Consider the following 23,419-nt stretch of genomic DNA (forward strand, 5'->3'; position numbering starts at 1 on the left):
TACAAAATGCACTCTGTTATAACATTCAGTCAATTTAGTGTACCCTTCAACAGTTGCATCTTCACCTCCATCTCATAATTTATCCTCTGGAAATTCGCAACTTGGCGAAAAGAGGTTAAGCTTGTTTGATAACCTTTTCATCACTTTGCTATATTTTGCCAAGTGCTGTATTTTTTATGTATAATACACATTTGACAAAAAGTTATGAACGCAGGAAAAAAAAAATAACTTCATACGATTAATCGTCTAATTTTTCTTTTTTTCGGATAATAAGAAATGATCCTCATTCTGTCCTGCACTTTCCATTTCAGTGGAGTTATTTCTGTCCATACAGGCAGTCATTAAATTATTTCTTGTATCGATATAATTTATCAGAGGCGACATTTCTTCTAAACATCTTCGGAATTATCCCACTTTTAATTGCGCAAAATCGCCACCATTTTATGTAATACCATCATTCTGTAAAATTGTTAACCAATTAAATAAAAAGGGAAGGGAAATATTTATAATATAAAAGGACATCACATTTTATGCAGCGAAAAATGCAATTTTTTAGGTACAATTTAAAAATATTTCATACCAATTGGAGAATATTTAACACAAGGAACAAGGCTAAGAAAATTAGAGGCACATTGAACACCTTGAAATTATTCTCACCAACAATTTGGTAACAATAAAATGAGGGCTCAATTCATACGATTTTACTTTATTTAGTAATTTTTACAAAATGTATTTGTTTGGCATGTTTTGAAATGGAAAGAGGAAGCGAACGGACTTAGGAAATTTTAAAAAAATAAAAATGCCATTCAAGCAATAGGGCGCACAATTCGTATTTTACACCTGCAGTGATGGAATTGCGCAATTTGTTAAAAAAATAATAAAATAGATAATGCATTACAATTGGAATGCACATGTAGGGAAACTCTAACCAAAATGACATTTAATTCGTGAAACGCAAATGATTCATATTATCCCCAGGTAAATTAATTTCCTAAGAGTATTAAAATAAAATATATCTCATTTAAGAAGTAAAAACAAATTAAATTATTTATAAATATTTGCAAAAATGCATGATAGTTAAAGAAAAAAAAAAAAAAAATAGAATTATTTAAGTAGCACATATTCACATGAAATAGGGAGACACTTCTAACCATTTTAGCGTTAGAAAGATTGAAAAAAAAAATAATTTTCAAAGAATATCATAAATTATCATCTTTTTAAAAAAAAAAAATACATATATTTTTATATATATATTATTTTTCCGGACTGCCAGTCATACAATTTATTAATCCCTTCTGTAGGATAGTTATGGCATATGAGCACGCTGCGTGACAAGCTCTCCAGAGTACCAATTTTCTGCCATGCACATATCAGGTTGGAGAATTTTTGGCATTACATATACATACATATACACATTTATATATTTTTTAAACGTAGCATTAATTTTCGCATTAAGGCTTCCTTTTGACTCCGCCACATTTAACACACTAGGGGGATGTACGGCTACTTAAAAATGTTGAAAAGATTAAGCTGGTTAACTATCCAGCCTGGCAAAGTAAAATAAAAATTATCTATAATATGCTAAACTGGTAAGCATGCACTGCATGAACATTCATATTAATGTAAAAAATGAGACCCCTTTGCCAGTCGTTATAATTCTAACTCATTAATTATAATAATGACACGTAGTGAAATGCACATTTTTATCTGCTTTACGCAAAAGGAAGTTACTAAGCTGTGGGAATATTTATTAACGTGTAATTAAAAGAAACATATGCTGAGATGAACCGCTATAATGCCAAGAATGTACATTCTCATTTGTCACTTTTTTCAACAAACCGAAGGAGAGATGAACGTTTATCTCTACTTAGTGCATAATACGTTCAGCTGCCATATTGTGGCTATAAAAAAAAATGCTTAAATTTGTTAATTATAATAATACGTAACGAGCATTTCTTTAGTTATAAAAAGTGTGGATACATGATGGAATACAACCATTATGTAGCATGCTTAAAAGTAGGTATTAAAAATGATGGCATAGGCAAGTGTGAGAGTAGCACTTGGTCTGCTTCCCCCTCTCTAATGAAGCGTCATATTAGCGCTATGCCGACTTAGCATACACGCAACTTAAGTGATTTTTAAAAATTGAAATTGGTGCTAAACGATTAAAAATATTAACATCAAAAATTTAAATAAGAAAAAAAGGTGTATGCGATTTTGCGCCAAAATTTGTTGTATAATGCAAATACGCGCACCAAGTAGTTATTTAAACCTTTAATAGTAAAAGTCGAAGGGGAAATTTTGATGTAACGGGGAAATACTTCTACGTAGAGTTACAGTGAAGCAGTTAATTCATATTATGCACACGTATATAGATGGCACCCTTAAACGACCTCTTTAATTTTGCTGCCATTATTTTTGGCCGATCCTTTATTTTTCCAAATAATATAATATTCATATATTTAGAGAAATTTCTTAACATTACCCCATTAATTATTATTGTGTTCCCTAAATTGATTGACTAAATAAGCAAAATTGTGATGATATCTTTTTCGAAGCCTCATAAATAGGCTACCTACCACCATTGCCGCTTTGTGTGCTTTCCAAATTTTAAGCGTCATTCGCAAAGGCTCCTTTCCCTCAAGGGGTACTCTATATACATGTATGTATTGAAATTTGACATGCCATAGAAGGACCTATCTCATTTTACACGTGGAACATGTATATAGAAATGTAGAGAATTTCCCAGGCGTACTTCAGCGAAATGTGTTGCACATTCTACTTAATGGTAAATTGGTAAGCGCTGCTAAATGGGTAGCTATGCCAACACGCATCTATCACTTAATGGTGGAAGAGCTAAGAATCGAATCTCTTTCGCCATTATTAGCATTTTACTTTAAAACTTAGCGCCAAGCTTGAAACAATTAAGTGACTGGATTTTCTCAATTCGATATGCTTCTCGAAGGAGGAAGTATTTATTAACACCAGTGTATGAAAAGGTAGTAGTAATCGAATTAGCTCTATGGCATGCATAGAAAATAAGTTAAGCGCTTCACAAACAATTTTATGGTAAAAATTATACAATTAAAATGTTAAACGTATTTAATGAATTTATTATATAAAAACAATGGAGATGTGATATGCGTAAAAAAAAAAAAAAAATTCCTAATGTATTAATATGAATGGAGGTGCCTTTTTTGAGACAACAACAAAGATTATAACGCTCACATTAGATGTAAGATGGGAAAAAATAAAATAAATAAAATAATATGAAATAAATAAAATAAATAAATAAAATAAAAACAAATGCTATTTCTACTACCTCAGTTTTTTATTAAATGAAGATAAAATTTTCCTTTCTTAAATAATTTCCGTCATCCTTATTTAGGATTCTTTTCATAGCAGTGCGCTTATCATTTTTCGTTTTGTAATTAATAAGCCGCGTTTATTTCATGCATTCCCTAGCCCCTTGCTTGATCTTTCTTCTATATAATTCTCTTTCTTAGGTGTTTCTTATGCTTTTGTTTCTGCTTTCGTTTCCGTTTCTGCTTTCGTTTCCGTTTTTGGTTTTTCTTCCGTTTTTGGTTTAGTTCCCGCCTTTGGTTTAGTTCCCGCCTTTGGTTTAGTTCCCGCCTTTGGTTTAGCTCCCGCTTTTGGTTTAGTTTCCCCTTTTTCTTTTGCTTCTTCTACGGGAGTCTTTTTTGGACAAGTTTTTAATTTATTAGCAATAGTTTTACCCCATAAATTTTCATTGTCCTTTATAATTTTATCCCACAAATTATTATATTTTTCTAAGTCGCTCTTGAACGACCCAGTCCTTTTAAAAGTATTTTTCAAGTGTGAATTACAAACGGATTCAAACAATTTGTCTGCTTCTTTAGCTTTTCCACTAATCGCCTTAGTGCATTCATTCCATAATTTTACTTTCTCTTCTTCAAGAACATCATTTTGGATGGCTAAATCATTAAGCTTCTTAAACAATCTATCTATCATGTTATTATATTTTATGCTTTGTAAATTACAATATCCATACAGTATTGTGTACATGTCTTTATCATTTATTACTAAAAAATTGCTCCATGACTCAATCAATGATTTTAGCATTTTTTCTTCTACTAACAATTGTTTTTCTTCATCTTGTCCTGGAAACATAGGTTTAGTAGAACGTTTATAACTATCATTTTCACCTTTATCTAATTTGTATAATTCTGTAAAATCACATTTGCTTGTGTCTACCGCAGCTAGAGATCTGGAGACTATGTTAAGCTTAGATTGTGATGAGCCAACAATGTCATTTGGCATTCCAGCATTGTTCTACAAAAAAAAAAAAAAGGTTCAGGAATTATGATAAAAAAAGGAAGAAAAAATAAGTCATTATACATTTCTAATGAGTTTCCCATTTATGCAATGAAAATGTATTATTTTTCGCATAATTTGAAAGTGCTCCTTACCAATACGATAACATTCAACAGAGCGAAGAAGGAAAATACGACTCTTGGAGCATTTAACATTTTGAAGCTTTTTATTATAAAATTTGAGATAAAAAAAACTTTAAATTGCGAAAAGTTTTATATTTTTAAATTTATATACCAGAAATACGTTAATTTGGTATTTTTTTTATCACAAAAAAGTTTGTTTTGTTAAAAAGATGGTAAAAAATGCTCTTTATAAAATATCAGTAGGAGTTATACTATATTACCAGGATGGTATCAAGGCAAACAACTAAAATGTAAACTATAAAATTGAATATAAAAAAAAAAAAAAATATATCAAAAAAAAAAAAAAAAAAATAATAAAAAAAAATAGCAAAAAAAAAATAGCAAAAAAAAAATAGCAAAAAAAAAGTAGCAGAAAAAAAAATAGCAAAAAAAAAAAATAAAAAAAAAAAAAAAAAAATAAAAAAAATAAGAAAAAATAAAATAAAATAAAATGAAAAAAATAACAAAAAAAAAAAACTCTAATTAAATGATTACAGCTTTCCTCATATGAAAAAAAACACAGACAACATTCTTTTAAAGGATTTACGAAAAAATGTCATTAGGTACTTTTTATATGTATGCTTGTATTTTTTTTCACTGATACAAAAAAATAAACATTATTGTCTAAAAATTTAACGCGAATTGTATATAAATAAAATTATGGATACCGATTTTGTCTCTCATGAATTTTAACATTAGAAAGACAAACGGCTCCAAAAAATAGAATAAAAAACGAGTTTATTTATTAATGAAAATATTCTTTTGCACGTACTGATCTTACAGAATGTAATATAATATAAAATTCATCAAAATATGTATAGGACACCGTTTGGCTGTCTTAAAATCGCCCCAGGTGACGATTCGAAATGAAATTATCATACAAGCCATTCTGCTACCATTTATGAATTAAAAACGAATTTTTTTATTAAATCTATATTTTAAAGAAAAATCCACCGTTTTGGATACATTAATGCTCTTTTAACGTTTTTTTTTTTTTTTTTTTTTACGAAAGGACGTAAAAAAAAGTAAACCTCTGCTTTATAATTTATTGCATAACATTTTGTAATGTCCCTGTAATTTTAAAGCTAAAGGAAAAAAAAAAACGTTAAATTTTTGGTGTACGTATTAGTTATAACAAATATGTAAAACTAAGTTTACTAATTATAAATATAGAAGAAAATAATATGCGAAAAAATAAACGCATGCATATATATGAATTGTTTGCAAATAAAATTATAAAATACGGATTTTACAAAATAAGTATAAAAAAGGAAAACACTTTTGCCATTCTGTATGCTTCACTTCAACAGCGCATTGTATGTATTGGTATTCCTTCTGAACCCCCAAATTATAATGCACGTACCACTTTAATCATCTCAATGGCATAAAAAATGAAATAAAAATTTACGAATGTCCTAAATACAAATCTGCAAATGGGGGAAAGCAGAATTGCTTCCTTTTAATGATCATATAGCTGTATTAAAACTTTGGTTACCATTTTAGTTTGCCAATTAATGCTTTTCAAGTGAAAATCCGTTGCGGGCTTGTTTTACGAAAAAATGTTTATTTTCTTTTTGTTCGAGCCTTACGGCGGTGGCAATGTAAACAGCCAGAAAGAGGGAGTGTTTCCAGCCAATGAAAAGTAGTGTACTTCCTTGGCGCTTCTCCACATGTTGAGCGATTAAGCATATTGTGAAGATAATAAAATGCATTTTATTCCTCCCTAATTGGTGAAAATGGCCACAAATAGATAAGCAGTGAGGGAGAGTGATATATATATATTTTTTTTTTTTTTCACTCATTATAAAACCTTCAGAGGTGTATATCTATTATGCGTACTACTTCGTAAATTACATACGGAGGGCTGCTCTACGCAACATTCTTACATCATTTGTCAAATCGCAGTTAGGGAGTTATACGAACGGACCTTATTTCTCCTTTGGAATAAATATACGGAGAAGGACACCTTCTCAGGGGGGAAAGCATTTTATACCATATACATGTACATATGTAATGGATCGAAATATGCCTTTAAACCCCGCATATGTTTAGTAAAACCATCGAGTGGTGAGGTACTAGCTGAAATGACGTAACTGTAATGGGAATCTATTTTATGATTCTAAAAAACGGAAAAATTTTCTTTGATATTTACAAAGTTGACAAAAAAAAAAAACAAATTAATATTTACAGAAGGGTAAGCAAATGTATCAGTTTTAGTTTTGTTTATACAAATGCGTATAAGTGCATAAGAGGCTACATGCGTTTGCATATTAACCAAATGAAGGACAAAAACAAAGTGGGTGTTAAACGGACAGCTTAGAATCACACAAATTGTCGTACACATATGGTAGGATAAATTAAAGAAAGCATGTTAAACGGATATAAGTAAAATACAAATGTGTTTACACTCTCCATTTAGGCAAAGTTTTCAGATAATACTCGACCATTAAAAGGAAAATCATTTAATTTGTAAAACAGGCAGATAATGCTAACGGAGCGGATTTTTTTCTACCATCATTTTGCTATAGCTGAAGATGAGGTGAACGCATGATGGATGGCCCTTTTCCCTGTGCTGATTTTTCGGGCATTTCCCCCTCGAATCATCCTTAATGGGGTACCCCCGTGTTATCGGTACCTTGTCAGGGAACAAAAACATGTATAAAACTTTTCTTAGGGGCGCTCCTCCGAGGTGGTTTCTTTCGCTAGTATGTCCTTCTTCTCAGTTTTTATTTTCCCTTTAGCGGATTCTCCGTTTCCCCTCCTTCTTCTTCTCCTCCTCCTTTTCGATGCGCTACTCTCATTTGTAGGCCTTTATTTTGTCTATCAAAAATGTGGTCCATTTTTTTTCATACCCGTCAATTATGGCGTACCAGGAGTTTTGGTATTTTTCCAAAAATGCGAAGAATTCCGAATCAGAAATGATTTTTTTCTGTAGGAAGAGATAAAACTCATTTCTGGAAATGTATTCCATTTCGTTTAAATTTATGGTAAGTTCCTCTTTACACTGTTGCCAGCATTCATTTTTGTATTATTCTGACACTCCATGCTGTTTTGCTGATTTTGAAAAATGATATAGCAAATCATCCATCATGTTGTGGAAGCAGGACCTTAAATAATTTGTATAGTGGTGGAATACGACGAAGGCTTTTTGATTGCTTACGAAAAATAAACAGGAGGTGATTAGTTTGTTTAGCTCATCGATGGTTAGATTTCTGTTAATTTCTGACTCTTTACATCCGAATGGTAGCTTAGAGGTATTTGAAATGCTGGCTTCTTCTTCTCCTTCTTCAATTTCGTTGTGTTTCTCCTTTTGGTGCAATTTAGTGGAGAAAGAATTTTCTACGTCTGTCGACGATTCTGCTAACTGCCTTGGGCCCGTGCCACGTGCCTGCAATTTGGATATTTCGTTCTTATTGGGGCTCCACATGCAAGCATTTTCCTGCAAAAGTTTCAACATAAAAAAAGAGGGGTCATTTGAGGAGATGCACTAGTGTGGCTATCTATACGTATAGCACTACGGCGCACACGATTATGGCAATTAGAACTTTAAGGGAACCCTAATTTGTGAGCGGTCTTCACTTACCATAAGGAAGATGTTCACCAGAACGATCAGCGACGTGATGCATCTTGACAACCCGAATTTTTTTAAATTAAAAAATTTCGCCATTTTTTTGTGAGCTGCTGCTTAGTAGAGTCATATAGGGGACAGCTCGATAGGAATATTTCTTCAGTTGTTTCAAATTGGTAGAAGTTTACCGCAAGGGGGTGAGCAGAAGCGCGAAAATGAACAAACAGTTGAATGTATATACGTATTTACGTATATAAACCTATAATGAAACAAATGATCAGCAAAAATGCGCAGATAATTTTGCACTTTGCGAAAGAATTAATCTGCTCCTTCAAATAAAACAAGCAAAAAAAAAAAGAAAAAATATATAATGTTAATTCTTTCCAAATAGGATAGATGGATGTAGTTTTTATTTTAAAAATACCTCATCATACCAAGTTAAAAAAAAAAATCTAAATAATGACAAGTACCTGAGATGTAATAGAGTCGGCGAACGGCCAACTAGCGGAGAAAAAAAATTAGTTATTTTAAAATGTGATGAAGCGGAGGGTAAAACAGAGGGGGGCAAGCTAGATTCAAGGCTTTCTTTTTTTTTTACATAATTTTTATTCACTTGAAAAGGTATTTTATTTATTAGAATAACCAATGTGAATGAAATACCTCCACGAAATGGTTGCCGCTGAGGGCATAATGAAGTGGTGCGGTGTAGCGTACTGTACTGTGCTGTTCACGAATAAAAATACAACCTCCAGAACTACCCTGTTATTTTAGAAAAAAATAGCCAAAACGTATGGCCAAAAAAAAACTGCCAAAATGTATAATTCATCATATTTAAAAAAACTACATTCATTTCGCGTTCATCTATTTCATTAGTTGCAAAAAAAAAAAAAAAAAAAAAAAGACGCATATGTCGTGTTTGGCTGACAGGCAACACGTTATAGCTACACTCGTACATATACAATTCGCACTTTTACCCCCTTCATGTATAAACCTTTGCAAATATTCAAGGGAAAAGTTTTTTTTTTTTTTTTGAAACACTCGGTTTTATTTCTTCACTTAATAGTAACTACCATTAATGTTCACATTACCGCTAAAATTTTAGAACCATTAGGCGTTTTTCTGTGCGCTCTTTGGTTCTGCAAATATGCCACTTTTCTTTCGACTGCTAAACGAATAATTCGTTGGGACAGCCGATTCGTCGGGACAACCAATATGGTTCCTTTTCATTTACATTATCTTTTTCTTTTCGCGTAACCTACGAACAAGCTACGTGGAAGCAGCAACCTTTACTGTAAATTGGCCTCCACGGGAAGTGCCCCATTTTTGTCACGCCCAAGCAGGTACACAAAATATGTGCTTGGTTATAATCGCAATGCAATGGGAATCCTAACAGCCTTTTCGCCACGCACTGATTGGGTGAGAAGCTAACGAAAATTTGCTTCCTAAAATAGTTGCAGTGATTTGCGCCTTCGTGAACTTTGACACGGTCTAGGAGGAACCCTTTTTGGATTCACCATAAGTTAGAAATAAATAGGAACAAATGTGAAACTTAATTGGGGATAAGAAAAACGTGTACCATGAGGGGAGTAATGGCATCACCTCGTTCGTAACATCTGCATGCTTTGCAAAGATCAATTTAGATATAACTTATGCATGTGAAGTTTGTTCTGTTACGTTTTTGCCATTTTCACGAAAAGGGACATGCATCTGTTTTTTTTTTATCCTAATATTGCTCTATTTATGGAAGGGGAAATAAAGAAAAAAAAAAAGGGATACCCCTCTTTTGCAATAACCCTAAATTACACCCTTTCGCATAAAATATACAAAATATGGAACAGGCATATTCAAATTAAAAAAAAAAATGTCGCCTATTTAACATCCACATCAGCAGTAAATCTGCCTAATCGATCACGAGCAGGAGTAGCGAATACGTTTTGCTTCTTCACACTACTGCTATTAAATAGTGGGCAGTTTGAAAAAAATGCTCAAAGGGGTGCCAAAAAGTTAAAAGAACAACCGTCAAAGGGAATAATTAAAATGGATATATTTACATGTGCAGATCGTTCGAATGACGAAAGTGGGGGGCGAGGTTTATGCATCTTTGGGGTTGCACTCATGGATGTACCCCTGGCCGCCCTCACGCGTGGTTGCAAAAAGAACCATTTCGATTTTCCATCATAACTTCGTAGACAGCACGCGCGAAATGCTCAGTGGAGGGAATGCCAAAATGGGATGCAAATCAACGCTCGATTTCCCAGTGAGGAAAAGATGAATGCCTCTAAATTGGGCAGCCCATCTACATTTTTGATACAAATTGTGGATTTAAAATAGAGGGGCAAAAAATTATATATACACAGTTGTGAAAGAAAACTGCCAATTTGTCATTATGCCTGTGGGGGTAATAGCCCCTTAGAATAACCCACACCTTCCACCGGTGGGAGTATAACACCGTGTTTAGAAAAAAGGATAAAGAAGTTATCTGCGCAAAATAGTAATCTCATTGGAAAGGCACTTTGGAAAAAAAGATCAAAATGAAATATATTAAAAATTAATTTTATTCGTCGAAAAAAAGAAATAAATGTTACCCTTCTGGATAATCCTTTTCATTGTAAGCCTTCGCGAAAAAATTACAAATTTGTGAGTTCATAAAATGGAACAAAATAAAAGGGGTTAAAATGAACAGAAAAAAGGGAAAAGACCTTTAAGTTATAAAGTATTTGAATGGATATTGTTTTTATTCATTAAGGGGAGAGTGGGAAAAAAAGGAAAAGAATCTACATTTGCGTCCTCTTAATGCTGGCAATTACGATGTATGTAAAAGTGACAGGGCAGTTCTAACATGGTCAATATACACAACGGGATGAGGCATTGAAATTATGGCAGCTCTAAAACGAAATTAGCAAAAAAAGGAATGTTTTTTTTTCTTTTTAAAAAGATGTATTTTAGTCCTTCCCAAGTTTTTCTAATGAGTGTGAGTCCAAACTGCGTTTCTATTCCTATGTACTTTAAAAGGTACAATAATTTTTTTGCGCCACGTACATAGGAATATGTATATGTATGTATATATGTATATACATGTATGTATTTTTTTTTTTTTCTTTTTGGCGACCCCGATGAACATCCCTCAACCGAATCATTCCATTTTTAGGTATATTTTTTCAAATGGATTAAATCCACGTCGGTGCTTCACGTGTTCAGGCGGAAGTTGTCAGATCATGCGTTGGTTTGTTCGCAACTCTTTTTACCGTTTAAGATTTATCTGCTTGGCTGCTTTTATTTGCTTATATATTTATTTCCCCTTTTTTTTTTATTTTCTACAAAATGAATTCTTCTTTTTTATGGCAATTCTTTCCACCCACTGTTAAAATATAGCAATCCTCTTTCTAAATTTTTAATAGCTTTTTTTATTTTTTAAAATCGTGATTGGCAACTCGATTGTTGTGCCATTTGAGGAGCGCATAGGATGTACAATTTACGCCTCCCAAAATTTGTATATTAAAAAATATAAAACAATTAAGCGATTCTACATTGATCACTCAGCTGAATTGTAAGCCAAAAAAGGAAAAATGGCAAACCGTTTCGAATTAAAAAAAGTTTTTTTCGTACCCCCCAGATGTTTCTTCCTAACGTGTTTGATCCTACTAAATGGTGTATTGCTCGTAAGGGAATTTTCCTTTCGAAAAAATATGACATGAAATTTTTTTTTTTTCACAATTACCCTTAATCTCGATTGAAGATAAAAATGTTGCAAAATTAAGGCATGTAATGGCACATTTTTCCCTTCCATTTGACACTCTTTTCATTTTATTTACAGAATATTAGTAGCTCGTCCAGAGCGTCTCCCTCACCCGAATTAGCAGAACATGGTAGATGTCCACGAAATTTATCGGAAGCTTCAGAGTTGGTAGAAGAATCCAACGCACAAATCGAATTGGAAGAAAATCTGAGTGAGAACGAAAACGATGACGGCACAGATGAAGACCCTAGCAGTGGCGAACTCCCATTCGGGTGCAAACGATCAGACCTTAGCAAAAAATTAAAAAAGTGGCAATTACGCAATTTGCTCCTTTCCGGTGGTTTTATTTTGATAAAAAAAAAGAAGACATATATCATATACTACTACTATAACCAGTATTTAAAAAAAAAATACTATTTGATGATGAACAGGTTAGTGCGAAAATTTACAGAGGAGGCATTAAAAAATGGAATGTCAGAAGAAGAACGAATGGCGCATTTAATGGAATTCTACCCGGGACTTACAAAAGACTTGGAAGTGATGGAAAAAATTTTTGAAAAGAAATTTTACACTTTTATTCAAAAAAAAAAAATATGGTATTCAGAACTTGAAGCATTTATTGTTCGCTTCAAAAAGTTGTGGATGAAGGAGATGAAAAAGTGTGAGCTCAAGTGGACTACAATTTTGGCAAAAAAAATAATCCAATCGCAAGTCAGGGCGGTGTCGGAAGCGTAGCAGACGGAACAGCGCGCGAGGAGGGTTGTGCCACTGGGTGGGGAACGGGTGACAACCTTTCGAAAAGGAAGCAAAACAGAAGAGAACAGAAGAGAGGAGAACAAACCTACCCTTCAGTGGGTACCCCTTCACGCGTGTACCCTACTTATTAAAGAGGAGAGGCAAATCAGCGCAGTACGCGGGGCGTGGGCCAAAGGCGAACAAATGTGATTATGCGAAGACGGAAAATCCCGCCTTGTCCTTCCCCATAATTACTAACATGTGGCTTAACATATGTTGGAAAACATTTTTTTTATTTTCATTTTTAGTAGATGTGAGATCCGCTCTTTTTTTTTTTTTTTCTTTTTTTTGTTTTTTATTTTGTTTTTTATTTTTTTTCCTGTGAGGATATATTAATTTAAAAAGGAGATGCTTTCGCATTATACAATTGAGCATGTTTAATTTTGATGTCCCTATATAATCTTTTTTTTTTTTAATGATTCTTTTTTGTCAATTTTTTTTCTCCATCCCTCGCATGGTCATTTTTTTTACTTTTTCCTCTTTCCCTTTAACCATTTGCCGTTCCACCTTTTTGCCGATTCGTAAAACGGTGAACGAACAGCTGTGAGCTGCCGCTTTCCCCTTTTCAAAATTCCCTTTTGTAACCCCTTTCGCTATTTCACTGTGGATGCGAATCACTCTACAGGGTGCACTCGCAGGGTAGCCAGGCATACATACTAACATGCACACGTAAGAGTATACACCTGTGTAGGGGCACATTCAATTTGCCTTTTACACCTCGTAAGGATAATCAAACGCAGAGCGATCACGTAACGCTGGTGGTGATCTCCGCAGATGCAGCAACAACTCGGGGGAATGCTTAATTCTACTAAGGGATTAACTTCATTTCAACACATCTGACGCTTTGGGAATGGCTAAAAAGAAATAATAGTGACTCTTAACAAGTTTGGAATTTTTTTTAAGAAAAGTTTAAGCATAAGGATGCACGAGCTAGCGCATTCATGTTGCTTATCCTGTGAATGATTCAGTGTGTTTTAGAATTACAAGTGATTAGAAAAAAATGACTTCTTCATTTTTCTATATATATAGCAATTTTTTTTTTCTTTTTTTTTCGTTCGATCATTCTGTATATATAACTAGTTAGAAGTAATTCCCTATTTTTGCTGAATCATATAGAGGCTTTTTTTTGTAGGTGCCAATTTTGGTTTTATCGGGTTAAACATTTTAATTTTATTTTAGTTGTATAACAATTTAGGTGGGTTCATTTTTCTTTTTTTTTTTTTTTTTTTTTTTGCGCAACGGGGGTGTACCCTTAACGTAGGATTGTTTATTGCCATTTTTTTTTTTTTTTCTAATTTGTTCTTTTATAGATTAATATTTATTTTGTTAATTTTGTTTGTTTTGCTTTATTTCTACATCTGCTTGTAATTTTTTATTCACCTTGAACAATTGTTTTTATCTCTGTTTTTTTCTTAGTTTTTTTTAATTTTGTTCCTTTTTTTCTATTTGACAGTGTCAAAATGGCATAGAAAAAAAAAAAAAAAAACCCTCTTCTTTCTTTGCAGCAATAGAGACTAGGTTTAATCTTTAAGTTTTTCTCTTTTTTATTTTTATGATAGAATGTAACAAATTAGCTGTTCATTAAAAATATTATGACATAGAAATTGTATACATCCTTACTATAAGCTTAATTTTTATGCTTTATTAAAAAAGCGATTGGCTAATAATACGAATTTGTAAAAATATTTTGCTCCAAAAAAATGGTACGAATTGGGGGGTTGCAATTTAGCAGGTCTAGATTTTTTTTCCTTCTCCTGGGGGCACTGTTCAGCGTAGTATTACTGGGAAGAGAGGTATTCACATGATTTAGGAAAAATGAAAAATGCGTTTCTGCTTTGGGTAGATGCGTATTGCTGGTTTGGCTGCACTGTGCTGCATTGTAGTGCAATCCAATGTAGTGTAGTGCAACGTAATGTAGTGTAATTTTTTTTTTTTTCCGTGTGCTGACTCTTTTACCACTTTTGTAGAATACACTTCGCGCACGAAGTATTATGGCATTGTCAAATCTGAAACCAAGCGGCACCCGCTGGAGAAAATTAGCCGAGGCATCACATAAGTTACGTAAGGTAAAGTCAGAATCGAATGTAAGTGACTATAAAGGGAAGCAGGAAGATGAGAGGAGTAAAGCCGCAAATGAAGAAGGGATCAAAAAGCAGACTACACGCGGGGCTGCGCAAGTAGATAAGCAAAAAGCAACTACTACATTTGATCATTATAATGAAAGATTTAAAAAAAAATTTGAAGCCATGTGCAGCGAGGTTTGGAAAAATTTTATGTTATTAGCAAAGAATAAAAGAATGCCACACGATTATCGTTTGAAATTTGTAATGGAATATAATGAGGCGGCCAAAGAAGAAATAGAGCAAACTTTCCAATTTAGCAAAAGACGTTTTTACATTTTCATGAGAAAAAGAATCATATGGTTATCTGAATTTGACTTGTTTATGAAGCGCACTAAGAATATATGGAACACCATAATGAAGCACCACGTGGATAGGTGGTCCAAGATTTTGCTTTACCGGTTAGACCACTATAAAGATTAGTAACCGTGTTGAGCATTTACTTGGGGGGAAAGCGGCACGGAAAGGCAGCGGAAAGGCAGCGGTGACGCAGCAACTCTGCAGACGTCCGTAGGGCGGTGCTCTCCCTAGCAGTGTGAGTGCTATTACCGGGAAGAGGCAACACTACATTGTAGTTACATTATGCAGGAAGAGGAGAAATAAAAACCTGAAAAGGGATATAATAAAATGTGAATAACCATTAAAGGGGGTGCCCAAAGGTGCCCTACTTATCTTTTTTTTTATTTCATTTTATTATTTTATTTTTTTTTTTTGTGTAAACATCTTATTTAGAGACCACCTCATCGCATGCTACGAAATTGCAAACGTTGCATTTTTGTAGGCCTTGGAATTATTTCACTTATTAAAAATTCTGTGTCCTTATGCATGTTATCATATGTTTAGCTTATGAGCTACCTTTAATTTGCTCCCATTTATTTATTTTATTATTTTTTTTTGTCATTATTTTGATGATAAATGAAAAGGCATGAACTACTGCTACCCTCATTTAAGCATTTCTTCATAACCTATTTCGTAATATCAAAGTGAAAAATAGATTTTTAAACTAGACGAGAGACACTCCGCGTGGTGCTTTCATTCGCGGGATCGTCAAGAATGCATACGCTAATGCAAATGGCATATGCCCCCTATCATTACTTTTATGTAATTACTTAAATTTTTGAGAAACGGCGTGTGACGGACCGCTCCATTGTGTAAATCCGAGCAGCTGCAACGAAAAATCAGAGAGTACCTTCGCTAAGGTTATTCCGTAACATTGTTTTAGGGAGGGACATTCGAAAAGTGGAAGGGATCACACGTAGAAATATGTACGCATGTGGGTACATTTGCCCTGCAGCTGTGGCACCTATCACATCAGGGGGTTATTCCAATGAAAACAAAGTGCTTCTAACAACTGCAGATGAGTTAACAAATAATTGATCCTGCGTAACATATTGGGAAAGCACTTCTCCAAAATGGAGCACATTTTAACGAGGCACAAATTGTGATACTGCTGAGTGCAGCAGAACAGGAGAACATAACGAATTTAAAAAAAAAAAACAAAAAAAACTTATGACACACAGTAAATCGTAAATTTTTTATATTGATCACTTTAAATGTCACTTTATAAGTGTACCTTTTTTCCCCCTTTATTTGCACTACTAGAAAGGGAAACGTTATGCAGCTCTTCACATTTCTGAGGTGCGATTTTTCATGAAGAGTGGTCAGCATATTCCCCGTGTACAGTTTAATCCAAAAAATTTGATGAGAAAACAACAGGCACAGTGTTCAATATGAAGGGATAAACTTTTTACTTTTGATGAACACACCCCTTGAGCTTATTTTATATTTACAAAACATTGTAGCTTTTTTCGGCGCGTAATTTTTGCCTTTTTTTGCATGCTTGTTATTATCTGGTAAATTAAATTGTATAATCCTTTAATTTTAAGGAATATGTGTAAAAATGAGTTTAGGTATACATAGTTTCTTTTTCTTTTTTTTACTTGTTACAGCTTCGGTGTATATGCACCAAGCGAACGAGCACGTGTGAATACCCATGATTTCACTTCCGAAATGACAAAAGGTTTATTCTTAAATCGTCACACTGGAATTGCGCAACTATCAGGGGAGAAGAATTTTTTTTTTGATTTTCTTTAATTTTAATTTATGTTATATACCTAATATGTTTGTTTGAATTATCTTAGGACTGATTCCCAGGTGCTTAAACGTTACAATATGGCTTTCTTTTTGGGGTCATCCCCCCTTTCGACCAAACACACGACACAACCCATGGAGACTACCCAGTTGATATGTTCGCTATAACATGGCGTGCTAAGCTGATTTGAAATGCTACGCATAGTGATCATATTACGAACATTTCCATTTACATCATTGGAAAAAAAAAAAAAACACTTCCCACTGTATAACATACATGTGCTAATCTCCTTTAAGGCACATTAGCGGCGAACTAACAAAATGATCGGAGAAGTGCGCTCATTTTTTCCCTTGTGTGCAAAATTATACTTACTTTGGGGCATCTAGTACTATGCAAAATGAGGTTCATTCAAGAAACATTTAATTATGCTCATTCTAAAATGAAAATATATAATCAGAGATATTATGCACTTCTAGGAAAATCGCATCAAAAAAAAATAAAAATAAATGGGTTCCTTTTAAATTTGTAATGCAAAAAATGTGTATGCACTTTTGAAATGTATAATTTATTCTCCTGCAGTTAGTGCTTCCTTAAGGCCACATAAGTGCATGCTTATGTTTCCCATTTCTTCAAATAATGTGTGCAAATTTTTATGGTCCAATGAAGCATAATAATGTAAAAGGAAATATTTCAAAGAGAGTAAAAAAAAGGAATGCCTTTAAATTGGAGATAAGCATGGCCGAAATTATTTGCATATTCTGAGGGGTTATTTTTTTCTCTCACTTTCGACTTGTTAATGTAAAAGAATAAAGTTAACGTTCGCATATTCTGTACATAAATTTTATGAAGCACGGGAGGAATGCGCCGAGGTGCGGAAATTTTCAATTCGGAGTGGATCCACACTCAAGATGTTCATAAAGGAGACTTAAAAAAAAAAAAAAAAAAATTAGCCATTGCATGGAGATACAGGCGAAAAGATCAAACTGGTTTAAATTGCTATATTACACGGGTTACGCAATTTTACAAATGAAACATGGCTAAGCTATAAAGTTTATCAAAAAATGTGTTTTTTTTTTATTTCCATTTTTTTAATGCACTTTATCCTTTTTAATACGTACCCGAGATGAGGCCTAATTTACGGAAGGGAACGAGCCGAAAATACACAAATTTATAGAAGCAATTAAAATTTAACATCCATTGGGAGAAGCACAATTACGGGAAAAACAATTGCCATGGATTTCTATATAGCGTGAAGGTAAAAACATTGGAAAAATAAATATTTGATATTATAGCGATATGAGCATTACGCGAAAAAGGGTATCTTCCTATTTATCCATTTGCAGTGTTGTAATTTTGAAATGTAGCTTTGCTAATGAAATATAGCTTCCTCTTCTGTTTTTTTTTTAATTTTCTTTTTAACTGTTACGTGCCCTAGTTGATCGTTCATTGAAGAATAGTGAAAAGGAATTTCATTTCTGCTTACTCACTAATTGCATCAGGATAAATTGGGACATTCGCGCGATGTAGCTTATGTATACATTTAACCAGCGAATTAATTATACTTGCGTCTGAAAATAAGTTAGTCGCATTAATTCGCCATTTTGGTTCTCCTTTTCGTAATATGGTGAGCGCTTATGATAGTTTACGCGCATTGGCATAAGCGATTCACTGCACTTTGGGTTATTCGCCTCTTTGTAAAAGGTAAGGGATAATTTGTAAGGCGATTTTTTTTTTTATTTTCTTTGCACATGAGGGCCTCGCTTCACCATTCGGTAAAATTAGAATAATGCTAAAATGCTATCATAAGGGGAAACCTCCTTAAATATGAAGTTAAGCATCTCCGTTTATGAACTTCCTGGGAGGACACCTATACTGCACTGCATGGATAAGTGCCCACTTTGTTTCAGATAAAAACAAGCAGGTTCTCCTTATACGTACATATGGAGAGGGGGATCTTTTATAAATTCGTTCTTGTCGACGCATGGATTGTAAGTGGGATGCCCAAACGGTTGAGCGGGAACGTTTTCCCGGGAATTAAAGCGGTTTATTAAACAAACAAAAGTTATACTACGAAAAAGGGAAGCATGCAAAGACAAATAATAGAATCACTGGCAGTAGCAATTATGTATGTAGGAAGGGAATAGCTAAACTTTGAATACGCCATCAATTGGTGAACCAAACGAGGGGTAAATGGAAAACAGCGCAAAAGGTATGCATACTGCACATAGGAAAAAGAGACTCCATACAAAGGAAACAAATCAACCTTATAGGAATGTTGTAAAATTGGAACATCCAACGTAAAGTAGTGCCTACGCGGGGACCCACTTTGAGGATGCACACATTCACAATAAAGAGGGAGCGGATAAGATATCTCCAAATAGACACACTGTGGTATAAAGTTATTTTCCCATTTCCTTCCTCTTTGGGGTTGCCACACTAGAGGAGGGACAAATGAGTTTATACCTGTATGTTTGCATGTATGCGTTTGTATGTGTGTGGAGGGAGTACAAATAATCTTTCTTCCCTCTCCGCGCCATTACTAACGCCCCTACTTCTTCGCCCTTCCGAATTACCAAAAATGTATATGCGTGCCCACATACACACGTACCTACGCACACTTTTTCAAAACGAACGATTAACATGTTTCATTTTGTTTTTCCATTTGGCTACGTTGGCATACTTTCCGATTTGTAACTTTCAATTTTCTCTTTCAAAAGTGCCATCCACAGGTTCTTCTTCTTTTCCATAGTGGCATCCCACCATATGTTAAAGCGCTTCACAAATTCGTCAAAATTTCTTCTCACTATAACATTTTTTTTAACAATCGGATAGAGATGTTTTTTAGAAATCTGTTCCATATATTCCACATCATCCATAAGTTCGTCTTTACATCCCATCCAGAGCTTCACTTGAATTTCTTCTGGTACCCTTTCTTTTAAGGCGGTCTCTTTGTATGCTTCCCATATTTCGTCTACCATATGGTGAAACATTTCCTTCTTGTATTTACAGTGACAACAAAATATAGTGCACGCCTTTTTTTGGCTTATAAAAATAAAGTGCACGGAGTGAATGCGTTTCATCGCCTGGTTTATATTTAGGCCTTCCGGAATGTGAAGCTCTTCGCATTCGAAAGGCAATCGATGGCTCACTGCGTTGGGTTTTTTACTGCTTCGGATTTCGCCTTCGCCTAGTTTTAAGTCTCCGTCTTGGTTTTCTTCATCCTTGGCTTTGTCTTCCGCTTTATACTTATTTATACACTTTGCGTCTTCGCCCTCATTTGCCTCTTCCTTTTTTTCAGTTATTTTTCCCTTTTTGGGTGTCCCCTGGATAACCCTTTTTGGGTCCTTTTCTTTGCCCTCCTGATTGACCTTCTTTGTTTCGTTGCTCCTTTTACGTTTTATTTTTCGTTCTACTTTCTGGCGTTTTTGCTTCTCTTCTTCCTTTCCTGCTAACATTCTCTCTTCCCCTTTTACCCCCTTTTGCCAATTCTGGTACTCGCTAACATTCCTTTTGAAGAATATGTTCCTTCCATGTAATGTCCAATCGGAAAAATCTTTTAAGTACCTGGAGAGCTGCAATTTGGGCAACCGCCATGCTTTTGATTTCCAAAGGGAGCTCTGCAAAAATGTCATAAAAATTAGTTACACGAGGGGGGGTCTTTACATAATAGAAGATAACCGATGAGATATTCCCCAATGGGGATAAAAAAATAGAAAAAAAAATGTCTTATCACGTCACATCATGTTCTCTCAAAAGGGCAGCCACTTCTTTTGAATATCAGAGCACTTACCTGAAATGACAACAGCAGGATAGCTGTCAATCGGAGCAGATTAAATTTAATCATTTTCCTCACATTGTGAATTAGGAAGAAGGCTGTTGATTTACAGGGTATGTCTTTACTTTCATATTTTTAATTAAAAAAATGGTCCACATAGGAAAGAATTGATCTTCACGTGAAGTTGGCGTGTACTTCTCGCACTTGAGGGGGGCAAAACATGGCAACGTTTAATATGTACAAATGGGTGCAACTACGCATGCGCACGTGCACTTACGCGCAAAACGGCAGAAAGTGACCCCCCCTCTGCTCGCGAAAGGTAGCATTTTTCTCATTTTATTGCACCCCGTTAGGTAACAAAAAAAAACAAAAAAATTCATGAAAAAAGTCTAATTGGGGGAAATACGCCCTGCAAAAAGGAAAATAAGCAGTGCACAGCTTATAGCGCGAGGTGCATATGGGGTATGCAAATACGGGGCAAACATTTCGAATTAGCAAAGGTATAAAAAAAAAAAAATAATAAAATAAAACAGAGACTCCCAACTGTACAAGCGATCCTTATATACGCGAAAGTGCACACAAACATGAAGTTGTAGTCTACTCGATCGATTTCAACGCAATGCAATGCGACCGCCCCGGCTGCCAACTCTGTAGCTTAGAAGAAATACCATTTGGAAGTATTTCTAAATATGAAACAGAGAAAAAAAGGCTAGCAATAAATTAAAAACAGCTAATTAATTCAAATGCGAAGATAAAACGTGAGGAGTAATTCGCTAGCCACGTTAACGCAGTGAAAACAAATAATAATAATATGCGCAAAAGAGGAAGTTTACCTTTTCTCAGAAAAAATGCCAACTATTTGATGATTTTCTCCAACAGGTATAAAAAATGCACATGTGCCTGTTGGATACTTCCTGCGCTCCCCTCGTGGACGCCTATAAATCAACGCAATCTATTTTTACACAAAAATGTGTGAGTAGGTTCAGGGGTAATTTAAACGGATTAGATAAACATAGGCCAATATATACACCCACATGTATGCATACATTTATATGTTTTTTTTTTTTAACACTTGGGTTCACCTTTCTATCATAAGGATTCCCTCTTTTTTGCGAAAAGAATAAAAAGCTATTTGACGATCATGTGAGAGCGATCAATGGGTAGGTGATGGAATGATTCTGCGAATCTGCCAAATGGAGTGGTGAGCGTAGTTGTCTTCTTCAAAGGTTTAATTAGGCCCCTTCTCAACGGCGCAATTTAGTAGTGACCATGACTGCAGCTTCTACAGAAAAGGATACGCCCTAAATTCGTTACAAGCCATTCGCGCACTTCCTTCTTCACCAGGAAGACACACTCGTAGTATTTCACTGCAATCGGCCCTCTTAATCGAAGCAACGATGTTCATTTCACGTTCGTTCCACTGGTAAAGCGGTAGCGAATGTGCGCACGTAAGTATAGGCATGCGACGCTTATCCCTACGCCACACTCGCTTTAACAAAGGTGTTATAGTTGTCTAGTAGTCTAACCTGTACAGGGGCGCTAAAGTTTTCGCTTTACAACTGCCCCCTTTTACAGCACTATTAAGTATGAGCAGTCATACGCTTCTTTGCAATATGCAGATAATTCTGCACTTCAATTTTACGTGTACCCATGAAAAGGCTGCAATACCGAGTGCCACGTGCAGCAGGGGACGAAACAGATTTAAGGAGGGAAAGGGAAGAATGATGGCAGCATAATTTTCGTATACGTATGGCATGTATGCATATATAAACGTATATGTAAATGTATAGAGAGAGATTCCCCCCTCCACCGCTAATTATCCGCCTGCACTTTGATGGTAGCAGAATTCATGCTGGGTTTCGAAGTGTCATAGCTAATAGAATTTTTTTTCTTTTTTCTTTAAAATGGGATAATGGGCCGACTTGGCTTCGCCAATCTGCAGGACCTCAAATGAGGTAGTAGCCTATCGAAGGGAACGTAGCTCATTCATTGGCCTATACAGCCTTTCTAAAATCAAAACAGAGTTAAAAAATAAAATAAAAAAAAGCATTGCCCTTTTTTATTACTTTCTGCTGATAGGATGAAATATTTACCTTTTTTATTTTCTATTATAAACTTTTCAAAGTCCTAACTATTTAAAGATAACCTTAAACAGTGTGTGGTTTTTACGAATTAAGAATATGAGAAATTTAAAGGTACCATTTTTCTATTAAGCATTTTATTTATTCTCAGCCGTAGCTGTTACGTACATAGATACAGTTGCATAATTAGGGGTTTCTAAAAGTTGCCGCATTTTCCTACAGATTCTTTGACGCAGGCCTATCATTTATAATAATACTGTTAATTATGCGATTAGCGCTTTTTCTTTTTCATTTTTTCCTTTTAGCATCGTATAATGTTATCGATTTTTGTTCGCCATGAGGGAACACTTTTGGCATTATTTACATGTACACTTTTTGCCCTATTTGTAAATAATTTTTTTCCCCATCTATAAATAATTTTTTTTCCCCAATATGATGCGTATTTTTTCCCAAATATGATGCGTATTTTTTCCCAAATATGGTGCGTACTTTTTTTTCCCAAATATGATGCGTACTTTTTTTTCCCCAGTATGATGCGTACTTTTTTTTCCCCAGTATGATGCGTACTTTTTTTTCCCCAATATGATGCGTACTTTTTTTTCCCATGCAAACCCACTATTTTTCCCATGCAAGCCCACTTTTTTTTCCATGCAAGACTACTTCTTTTCCCGTGTATGCCTACTTTTTTTCCCTTATTTTTCACATTTTTTCGCGTATTTTATTACCTTTTTATCTTTTTATTTTTTTTCGTTCGCTGTATATTTTTTATTCCGC

The 23,419-nt window shown here is 34.4% G+C and overlaps 6 protein-coding genes across 6 annotated transcripts; 2 read left to right on the forward strand and 4 right to left on the reverse strand.

The window, feature by feature from the left end:
* Nucleotides 1–2,975: 2,975 nt before the first annotated feature.
* On the reverse strand, nucleotides 2,976–4,653 carry PVX_089810 (RAD protein (Pv-fam-e)). The gene is made up of 2 exons (XM_001615002.1): nucleotides 4,452–4,653; nucleotides 2,976–4,314 (listed from the first exon to the last, which is right to left on the reverse strand). Exons 1-2 carry the CDS (start codon nucleotides 4,509–4,511, stop codon nucleotides 3,514–3,516), a joined length of 861 nt encoding a protein of 286 aa, XP_001615052.1. The 5' UTR covers nucleotides 4,512–4,653; the 3' UTR covers nucleotides 2,976–3,513.
* A 2,622-nt stretch (nucleotides 4,654–7,275) lies between these two features.
* On the reverse strand, nucleotides 7,276–7,449 carry PVX_089815 (RAD protein (Pv-fam-e); the record flags this gene model as incomplete). Its single annotated transcript, XM_001615003.1, has 1 exon — nucleotides 7,276–7,449. One exon carries the CDS (start codon nucleotides 7,447–7,449, stop codon nucleotides 7,276–7,278), a length of 174 nt encoding a protein of 57 aa, XP_001615053.1.
* Nucleotides 7,450–7,506: 57 nt separating this feature from the next.
* Nucleotides 7,507–8,145, reverse strand: PVX_089820 (RAD protein (Pv-fam-e); the record flags this gene model as incomplete). Its single annotated transcript, XM_001615004.1, has 2 exons — nucleotides 7,507–7,917; nucleotides 8,062–8,145. The coding sequence occupies 2 exons, from the start codon at nucleotides 8,143–8,145 to the stop codon at nucleotides 7,507–7,509; spliced, it is 495 nt and encodes a 164-aa protein (XP_001615054.1).
* A 3,239-nt stretch (nucleotides 8,146–11,384) lies between these two features.
* Nucleotides 11,385–12,517, forward strand: PVX_089825 (RAD protein (Pv-fam-e); the record flags this gene model as incomplete). The annotated part of the gene is made up of 2 exons (XM_001615005.1): nucleotides 11,385–11,705; nucleotides 11,861–12,517. The coding sequence occupies exons 1-2, from the start codon at nucleotides 11,613–11,615 to the stop codon at nucleotides 12,515–12,517; spliced, it is 750 nt and encodes a 249-aa protein (XP_001615055.1). The 5' UTR covers nucleotides 11,385–11,612.
* Nucleotides 12,518–14,277: 1,760 nt separating this feature from the next.
* On the forward strand, nucleotides 14,278–15,120 carry PVX_089830 (RAD protein (Pv-fam-e); the record flags this gene model as incomplete). The annotated part of the gene is made up of 2 exons (XM_001615006.1): nucleotides 14,278–14,370; nucleotides 14,545–15,120. The coding sequence occupies 2 exons, from the start codon at nucleotides 14,278–14,280 to the stop codon at nucleotides 15,118–15,120; spliced, it is 669 nt and encodes a 222-aa protein (XP_001615056.1).
* Nucleotides 15,121–19,455: 4,335 nt separating this feature from the next.
* PVX_089835 (RAD protein (Pv-fam-e)) lies at nucleotides 19,456–20,633 on the reverse strand (the record flags this gene model as incomplete). The annotated part of the gene is made up of 2 exons (XM_001615007.1): nucleotides 19,456–20,406; nucleotides 20,580–20,633. 2 exons carry the CDS (start codon nucleotides 20,631–20,633, stop codon nucleotides 19,456–19,458), a joined length of 1,005 nt encoding a protein of 334 aa, XP_001615057.1.
* Between the last annotated feature and the right edge of the window lie 2,786 nt (nucleotides 20,634–23,419).

The sequence above is a fragment of the Plasmodium vivax genome, chromosome 5 (assembly GCF_000002415.2).
Source record: "Plasmodium vivax chromosome 5, whole genome shotgun sequence".
NCBI lineage: Eukaryota > Apicomplexa > Aconoidasida > Haemosporida > Plasmodiidae > Plasmodium > Plasmodium vivax.